A 9,446-nucleotide genomic window follows, 5' to 3' on the forward strand; every position below is an offset into this window, starting at 1 on the left:
GGGGCTTAGCATCATGTCTCTATGAGGAGCACAGTGGAAGCTGGAAAACCCGGGGACCACATACTCGCAGCCTGGTTCCAAAACCGTAGTGCGTGCCACCCTGACAACAAGCACCTGGGGTTGAGGGCACAAGCCAAAGCATGGTATCTTTTCATCAAACAGGGTTATCTCTTGGCGGCCATAGTCTAAGCAAGTGCACGATTGTTGCAGGTAAGGGTGCCCCAGGATAACTTCAGTGCCCTCAGCCATGTCGGCCAAAAGAAAGTCTACATTGTTAACACTGCTCCCCACATGTACAGGCAGGATGACCTCACCCAGGACGGCCAATCCCTCTGGACCAATGCCTTGTAGAGTCTGAGCAATGGATGCCTGCACCTGGGTTCTTGACTCTGCGGGGATGGTGTTAAAATAGTGGAGGGGCAGCACATTCCACCGTGCACCAGAATCCAGCAAGGCCCGTATTTCCCGTCCCTGTATTACTATCTGGACACGCATCACATCTTGGCCTCCGTTATGGAACACTGTGCCTGGGTCAGGGGCTGGACCTCTAGCAGCTTTTACAGGCTTTTGGGCAGGTGAGCGAGGAGAGGGGCAGTTCCTCTGTAGATGTCCTATGCCGGAGCAGTTATGGCAAACAGCCTCCTTCCTGCTTGGCTTGTTAAATGTACTCCAGCTTTAGCGCCCACGCTGGTAAGGTCTTTGAGCTCTCTCCGGTGGTTCATAGCTTAGCATATGAACATTCTCCCGTAATGCAACTGTTCGGGCCCCCTGTGCTGCAGAGACTCGTGCCCCTGGCTGCATAAGCTGCGTGACTGCCCTGGCGGCCCTTTTCGTTGTCTCGAACCTGTGGGCGATTTCATAGGCTCTTGCCAGGGTGCGTGGTTGTTCTTCCAACAATTTCTGGACCATTTCAGCATCTGCCAAAGCATTAGTGAAGATCTCCACAGCAATACAGTCCTGCTCCAGCTCGGAGCGGTTGGCATACACAATGGAAACCTTCTCATATATATCATCTCTGAGGGTGTGCAGAGCCTCACCTGGTTTCCTGATTCTCTGCCGCAGCTCAATGCCAATGGCTGCTGCATGCTCTGAACACGGACCATAGGCAGCCTCAACCTCCTCCACAATCCTCTGGTAACTCCAGCGAGCAGATTTGGGGGTTTTGTGAATTATGGCTCCAGCCGCGCCCCTCAGGCTGAATCTGAGTTGGACAGCCATGGTCTTCTCCGTCCAGCAGTTGGCCTTTGCACAGGTCTCGAACTGATAGAGAAAGTCTTTCCATGACCCTAACCCATCGAAATGGTCTGGTTGTAATGTGGGGATTTTCTCCTTGCCCCCCGTCTCTTCATCAGCACTACAATCTGCAAAGCCACTGTCTTGCACTGCACGAGGAAAACAACCGCGTGGCCCTGGCGTGGCTTGTTTCGAACTGTGACCCTGGCCATGCTTACAAAGCCCACACCCCCCAGCTGGTGCTGGTATTACCATGCGAGGTGTTGGGGAAAAATAGCCCTGAGCTGGCATTTCATAGCTGTATTGCGCAGGTTGGGGTGTACCTGGCATAATGTGTAGCTTCGCTGGCTCAGTAAACTGTGGTTTTGTAGGGACATTGCAGGTACAGTTCATGGCGGTGAATGGCTGGCTGCATGGCAGAGATGTAACAATCTGAGATAGGTGATCATGTGTGCCATGCCGTCCCACTGTAAGCGGTGTAGATGTAATATTACCAGGGCCTTCACAGTCTGAGCACTGAAACTGCTTAAACTCGCTGCACACTGCATTCTGCTTTGCTGTTGGTGTTAAGAAAGGGTTGGTGTGAGCTGAAGGTGGCGGGGTGAGATGCCATGCAGCCTCAAACTCTGTCATATTGGCTGCTGCTATGCTTGCCGCTGGCGTTAACTCTATGTCCGTGATGAAGGGGTTGCCGCTATAGATTCTATTGTTTACATTAGTAGCACGGTCCACATTAACTGTGCCACTCTCCGGGGATTCTGACAAAAATGGGTTGCTACTCTTATTGAAGTGCATTACCATGTCATACCCTTCAGCATCTCCCGGCGCCGCCATTCTCTCTGTCGTCTGAGGGGGAAAAAAAAGTTTGCGCTCCCTCTCTCTCGGCACTTTGCGGAGTTTAATCCCAGAAAAGAGCCCCCAGTGTTACCGCGCCAGATCCGCGGCCCCGAACCGTAGTAAGGAAACCTCTGGCAGTTACTTGAAGGTTCCGTGACTGGCTCGTAGCCGGCAACCAGCTTACTATACAGGTCAACTCCGCTAGCAAAAAGATCGAGGGAGGCGTAGGAAAACTGCTTCACCGAACTTTATTTCTTCTCCAAGGCACGAACACCGCGTACAGTGGGCTGAAACAGTTTACTCACAGCGAGCATCGCCGACACAACTCTGGCTGCCGAGGGAGTTATTATATTCCTTTTATTTATTTTCTTTCCGTCTCTTCTGTAGCTAACCGTTACTTTTTTCCCTTCTTCTCTCTCTCTCTCCACACACGCACACCGGGAAGTCCTACACACATCCCAAATACATTTCCCATCAGGCTTCACCCTTAAAGGGCCATGCCTGTAACATTTCTTGTATCTGTATTTAATTTTTTTTCCATTTTATATTTATTAATGGCTTATTGTTTTTGGTGCTTGTAGGCTGTAGATTTCTTATCCCAAGTATTGGACAGCCCAGAGCCAGAGTCTGTGAGAGACGCTGTCCGTAATCTACAAGATATAGGTAAGCGCGTCTTTACTCGTCTTTACTTGTTGTCTTGTCATTTTGATTTGCAGGAGTCCTGGACCGGACCGAAACACTAACTCCATTAGGGGATCGTGTCGCCTGCATGTCATGTGACCCACGGCTGGGCAAAATATTACTCCTAAGTAGCATGTTTAGATGTGTTCTGCCTATGTTGTCTGTAGCTGCCTGTCTCACTAGAGACCCTTTCCACAACAGCTTGCAGAACAGAGCACTAGTCAACAAGGTGAGATGTCTTCACCATAATACATTTTGCCATATTTTTGTTTGCTAAGCTGTTACTGAGTCGTCTGCTTTCTGTTTGTCCAGGCCAAAGAGGCTCTGAGTGGCTCAAGCTGCAGTGACTATCTGGTGTTCAGTAGAGCTGTTCTGGGCTGGAGGAAAGTTCAGCAGGAAGGCGCTGCTGTTTTAGTGCTGGAGTCCATTGTGAAATCACTGAATTTATCAGGAACTCTTTAAAGAACACACTATTGTCTGTTGCCACTTTTTTTTAATGATGGCTGATGTAAGGCCTCCTTTGAATTTGGAACTTGAAATATATGATTAGTTGCTTTCTGAAAAGCTGAAGCTGGATCTTACTCTAAGATGGCTGACCAAAGATTGTATGCAATAAACGTCATATTTATTAAAATCAACATCGCTGTTTCAAAAATGGTTTGATTTTCTATATAGAGTTATGGGATTACAGAAAAAAGAAACTCCAGAGGAAACTTTTCCTTTTTCTTTAAGAAAAATCCTTCATAAATGTCATGTGGAAGCTGCTCAGGCGTCTCAGTAATTCCTCCATGACATCCTGAGGGACCGCGATGCAAAATCTGCAGAGACAAAAAAAGAAAAAGGACTTTGGGACTTGGACCATGAAATGAATCCATCTGCAGTCTAAACACAGACTTCTTTTAACAATAGAACTGATTTTTTGTTTCATACCAAAAATAAAATTGCTTTATATAATATCTATAATTTCTCAATTATGTATTTTGAAGAGTGGCCGACTTGTAATGTACCTGATGTGGTAGGTGCCCTCCTTTTGTCCGTACTCCCAACCAGGACCGGTAAACACTCCACCTTCTTCTAGCAGTCTCGTACAGTAGAATGTGTCTGGCTGCTGTCCTAATTCCTGAAATATCCAAGGAAAACAACAAAAACACATTTCAGGAAATGAACCAAGAGAAAGTTCAAAGGGCTTCAGCACCAATTATGTAATACATCCTCTTGCATTTCTGCTGTAACCTTGGCTTTCTGAATGGCTTTTGGTGTGAGGTGCAGTCTGGGGAACGCAAACAATCCTCCTTCAATGGGTGGGCAGCTGAATCCCGGTAGGCTGTTGACAACCTCGTGGACTTTCTTCACGTTATGAACCAGCACAGTCCTGATGTGCTCAATCTCCTGCAGAAGACATCAGCTTGTAGAAAAATGGCAAATTCTTTATCAAAAACAGCTACAGCTACAGCGCTACATGTAGTTGGTCGTCCTCAGCTAAACAAGAGTACAGTTCTCAGGTCCAACCTGTTTATAGAGCGGGTATGAGGGGTCTCCTGGCTTTGGAGGGTCCGTCATCAGATCCAGGGTAATCTGACCTAAAACTGGTGCACAAGAATCTTTGGAGAAAAGTATGTGGATGTATTTCATGACAGCAGGATCCAGATTTACCAGCTCGACATATCCAGCACGGAGACCACACCTAATGAAAGAGACTTACATGTAGAAACAACAAAAAACGTAGCTGTTCTGGAGCTTTGCTTCTCATGATCACTCTCAGTGGATGACCAGTTTATCACTGAATTAGATTTTTTATTTTCATTTCACACTATCCCTACCATCCTCCTGTGACACACCAACCCTCTGCATGCCCTTCTTTACTACATCCTATGAAGATTTCTTCTTTACCTCCTGCCTGCCAGCTCAAAACAGCTGGTATATCAAAGGGAAAGCTCAGGTTGAGCAGTTTGGAGACATAGTTTGAGACCGAGATGGTTTGGACATGTGCAGAGGAAGGATAGTGGATATACTGGACACACAACCTTCCTTTTGACTCTTGCCCTCTCCACCCTGCTTGCACTCTCTTCTTCGCCTCTCTTTTGCACTCATCCACTAACCTTTGCTCCTTGCAGCGTCACTGTTACACCTGTGATACTTTTAAGTTCCGTATTTTAGCTTGTATAAGAAGTGTTTAAACTTACAATGAGACTCTGGTTAATGATCTCTTTGTTCATACCAGTCTAAAGAAAATGTCCAAAGTACGTGCTATTTTAGCACACTTGGCACTAATTTGCATGAATTTCAAAAAGACATTTCTACAATTAACACAGAAAATATATGTTAAACACAAAAGTGTAATTGTCACGATGCAAGTCATGCAATGCAATCAACTTTGGAAGTTTTTACCTAACAGCCATAAAAGACTGACAGACAACATGGGCACCCAAGTTTGTGAATGTGATAACTCGAGAACAAAGTGATGTAGGAGTTTTAAATTACATTGTAGGTGTATCTACTAGAAGGCTGAGAGGTGCCGCCAGTATCAGGGTAACCATTGCACTGGTTAGCATATTAACCTGGCTGCTTCTCTTCTGAAAAAAGCATAAACTGTAGAGAGTAGCTTATGTCACATTTGCGTTTTTCAAGATAAGATTTCTTAAAACTCAACAATACAGAGAAATAATATTTGTAATGCAGTTAACAAACTTGAGAAGTTTGGTGTATAAGTTTTTAAAAATCCTGATCATCTTTGTAGTTGTGCAAACTTGAGAAGTTATAAGTATCAGTGAGCATACTAACGTCTTCATCTTTTTGATCTTGTAGTGAGATTGCTTATTTGACTGCTTTATTTCTTTACATTTCAGTTTAATTTTTGCCTCAAGCTTTGTGAGAATCATCGATTACAAACCAGATACACATCTGGACTGAACACATACTCTCCCAAGAAGCCTTTGGACACTGAGTGAAAGGAGGCCAGCTCCACTGTGCCTGAGAAAGGAGGCCCCATCTCGCTCAAAGTCCTTTTGTAGGAGACAAACTCACAGTTTTCCCCATAAACACAGTCCTGATAGAGCTGCAATGCAACATGTAAACATCCATAAGTTCATTTATACAGGTGCATCTGGTTTTTAAAATATGTTTGCATGGATGATAATAGCTTCTCCACCTCATCAACCAGAAGAAAGAGCCTCTTTTCCCAAGCAAACCGGATCACCTCTTGCACTGATTTTTGGCTCTGAACATAACCTACAGGCAGTGTGGCATAAAAACAAGTAAGGGTATAATATTCATCCTGTAACACAAAGACCAAACACTTACAGTAGACAATCCCCACACTGGCTGGAATAAATACCTGCTGGATTTCCGGGGTTGATGACGTACAGAGCCACAGGATTACAGACTCCCTTTGCAGATTCGAGCGCTCGCTGCAGCTCTTCCACCTGCAGCGCCCATCCCTCCTCCTCACTCAGGTAATAAGGGACGGCGACTGCACCCAACTGCGTTATGGACAACACGGTTTTGTTGTGGCATGGCACTGGAATCAACACACCTGTTCTTGGTGAAGCCTCACGCTTCACTAAGACATTGAGAATGTTCTAGAAAGCACAGAAAAGAGAGATTGTGATGATCCATTAGAAAGCACATACACATGTATGCAGCATGTCGGTAATCATGGAGTTACCGAGATTGACCACTGTGAGCCAGGGCTGATGTAAATGTTGTCGGGGTGAGATGGAATTCCTCCGTCTCGTCTCTTTATGAATTCAGAGATGCTGTGGATGATTTCTGGTATTCCAGCTGTGGCAGAATATGAACCTGAAGAGATTGAAAAGAGACTTTAACTCACATAAAACACACCTACAACTTGATGCGGCAAAACAAAGCAGACTTTTTGTATCTGTATTTCTGCCTAGATTTGAATTCATAAAATGGCTTTTTAAAAATGTTTTATAAGACATATACATTTCATTGTATTTATAATGTTTGTCTATATGAGCCTATAGTTACACTACTATTATTATATATGCATCCTGTATAGAGACATTTATGTATATAATAAACATGGAAGCCAGAGTATGACAGCATTTCTGCGCAGTTTATTTGTAATCTGTGGAGACCTGTTACTGTTGTTTTAAGTGAATGACTGAAAGTAAGATATTTTCACCCAACTTTATGAATTAAAAAACTTTTTTTAAAAATTATTTATGCTTTACAACTGCAAAAGTGTATGTAGCTTTACGAATTCTTGCAAACCTCATTTTTTATACATAAACAGCTATTTTATTTTATTTTAGAATTGAATTGAATTTTGATTTTTTCTATTTGCACACAGTGGGCGAAACGGCATTTCAGCGCTGTGTATGTCCTGTACATTGCAGAACTGACAATAAAGTTTAATTTGACTAACTGTCATGGTCCGGGTGAGTGCGGGTTTTTCCACTCTGCTGGGCTCCACCTTCAGGCAGAGACTCCAATCAGCTTTCACACCTGATTCCAATCAAGTCACCAGTATATAAGACCAGCGCTCACAACAGACCTCTGCCAGATCTACTGCTAACTCACATCAGTGCTAGGCTGCCAAGCCCTTGTGAGAGTCCCTTAACAACTGCTTTTCTCCTCACTGTGTTTTCTTTGTTATAGGATCCACCTGGCCGTCACACTTCACAAGTTGAACTACACACACCTCCGCCTGGACGCTGGTTCCCTGTCATCTGGCTGCTTCCTTTTCATCATAAGACTCCATCTGCCTGCCTCCCTGCCAGGTCCCTTGCTCCAAGTATATTCTGGACCCTCTCTGGACACTCCTCACCTGGACCCCCTTGGACACCCCCTCCTCGCATGACACTTTCACCTGCAACGTGTAAGCCCTAACCACCACAGTCTAATCCTTCGGCTATGATTCACTAGACTGCCACTGACTGCCTGTCTCTTCTCATTATAGTGACTGTGTACCTCCACCCAAGCCGCTGCCCCTTTTTCCATTCCCAGGATCCGTCTATGAAATCTTGCACCTAGTCATAGCACTCAGTCATAGTTTCATGTTCATAGTTTGGCCTCATAGTTCTCAGTTCATAGCTTCCACAGTTCATAGCATTCATAGTTTCCTGCTTTGTAATTTAACTAGGCACTGTAAATAAAGCACTGTGTTCACGCCTGTTTTGCCTCCCTCTGTGTCTGCATTTGAGTCCACACCCACAGCCTGGCCCTCTCGGCCGTAACACTAACAATGATTGTAGTAACCCTAAGAACCTTAAAGGTATTCTCCAGTTCCATTTGTACCAGTTGAAGCTCTGTAGATAGTTTTGATCCCATCTGCCCTGTTTTGGGGGTTTTAGTCTTTTGCTATTTCTGCCACCACACGGTTACTGCAGATAAAGCCTTGTGGCGGGGGCGTGGTCTCTGGCCTGTTGCAGCGGAGAAACAGTGAGCTCATGGGGCGGTGCTGAGGCGGGGAGAATAGGTGCGCAGGTGCATCAATTGACTGTGTGTGTCTGCTTTTTGTCAGTGAAAGCTGGCTGGGAAGGTGTGGCAGCAAGACGGAGAGCCTGTGTCCGGAGCCTAGGGTCGAAACCACAGTAGTAGTTGTCACACAATAAAGATTCCGTGCTCTGATAACTGTGTGCGGTGAGTTTATGTGCTCCACCTTGGGGGTCCTGCGCTACAAGCATTTTCATTTTTTTTCACATCATTAGACCGCATACGTTGCCCTCACCTACACTCCCTCCAACACATCTTCCCAGCTCCTCCTGGGCCCTCTGTCTTACATCAAGTGGCAGATTGCTGCTGTTGATAAGCGGCGGGTAAACACACGCTGCAAGAACCTGTGAAAAAGCGCAACACGGACATCCTTACTCAAAGGAAACGTAATGAGTTTACACAGTGTGTAAAGGTCCAAGTTTACCTGTCTGACAAATGTCAGAGGTTTCATTCCTGCCCTGTGTGAATCACCCTGGAAGACATCGATCACTTCTTTGTAGGGTCTTCTCACTCCCTGTAGAAGAGGAATTGAAAGCAAAGGTTAAAGATATTACAACAAAGACAGCATAACTAACTCTGGTTTATGCTACCTATATTACAACTCTGCGTAAACATAGTTTTTCTTGCCTGTCTGAGCTCGTCCTTGATCTGGTTTGCTCGTCTTGCCAGGGCTCCATACTCTAACTGCTTCATGTTCCACATGTTTGAATTGATGTCCTGCTAACCCTCTTTACTTTGTTCAGACCAACAGAAGTGTGGAGGAGGTGAGCTGAGTCTTTTCTTCCTTCTCAGCTTGATGTGAGCAGAATCATTTACCAAAGGACTTGTTTTTTAGTCAGATGTGCACAGAATTAGGCAATATGTGCCTTATTAACAGACCCTGTGCTGAAAGGACAGACTTCTTGAATTAACTCCAGTGCACAATTCGATGCTTTACTTCTGCATTGTGTATAAACTTTTGGTCATGACCATGCGTGACAGAGCACGTTAAAGTATCTTCTCTTAGTGCCTCTGTGTGCGATCTGTCAGTCTTATTTAGAGAGAAGTATTAAACAAATAATTATGATTTGGTTTTTTTTATTATTTATTTATTTATTTATAATAGGGCATGAGATTCACATCAATGAACCAAACTAAATTAATTAATCTATGGATGGACAGATCTCCATAAATAGGAACAAACAGGACAACAACTTATGTGCCGTGAGGTATGTGCTACTGAATGTTTAAGCCAC

The 9,446-nt window shown here is 44.7% G+C and overlaps 1 protein-coding gene across 1 annotated transcript; it reads right to left on the bottom strand.

Annotated features, from left to right (window-relative positions):
- Window positions 1-3,375: 3,375 nt before the first annotated feature.
- Window positions 3,376-8,904, bottom strand: LOC134617158 (alanine aminotransferase 1-like). The gene is made up of 11 exons (XM_063462354.2): window positions 8,839-8,904; window positions 8,636-8,725; window positions 8,447-8,555; window positions 6,416-6,549; window positions 6,086-6,329; window positions 5,900-5,979; window positions 5,670-5,806; window positions 4,261-4,435; window positions 3,985-4,140; window positions 3,759-3,871; window positions 3,376-3,569 (listed from the first exon to the last, which is right to left on the bottom strand). The coding sequence occupies exons 1-11, from the start codon at window positions 8,902-8,904 to the stop codon at window positions 3,479-3,481; spliced, it is 1,395 nt and encodes a 464-aa protein (XP_063318424.2). The 3' UTR covers window positions 3,376-3,478.
- Between the last annotated feature and the right edge of the window lie 542 nt (window positions 8,905-9,446).

The sequence above is a fragment of the Pelmatolapia mariae genome, linkage group LG18 (assembly GCF_036321145.2).
Source record: "Pelmatolapia mariae isolate MD_Pm_ZW linkage group LG18, Pm_UMD_F_2, whole genome shotgun sequence".
Classification (NCBI taxonomy): domain Eukaryota; kingdom Metazoa; phylum Chordata; class Actinopteri; order Cichliformes; family Cichlidae; genus Pelmatolapia; species Pelmatolapia mariae.

Excerpts from the sequence above, each read along its gene's own strand:
- LOC134617158 (XM_063462354.2), bottom strand. The coding sequence starts at position 8,904 with ATGAAGCAGTTAGAGTATGGAGCCCTGGCAAGACGAGCAAACCAGATC. Across the intron at positions 5,980-6,085 it reads CAACCCCGGAAATCCAGCAG|GTTATGTTCAGAGCCAAAAA; the intron begins GTATTTATTCCA and ends CACTGCCTGTAG. Across the intron at positions 3,570-3,758 it reads GAGGGCACCTACCACATCAG|ATTTTGCATCGCGGTCCCTC; the intron begins GTACATTACAAG and ends TTGTCTCTGCAG.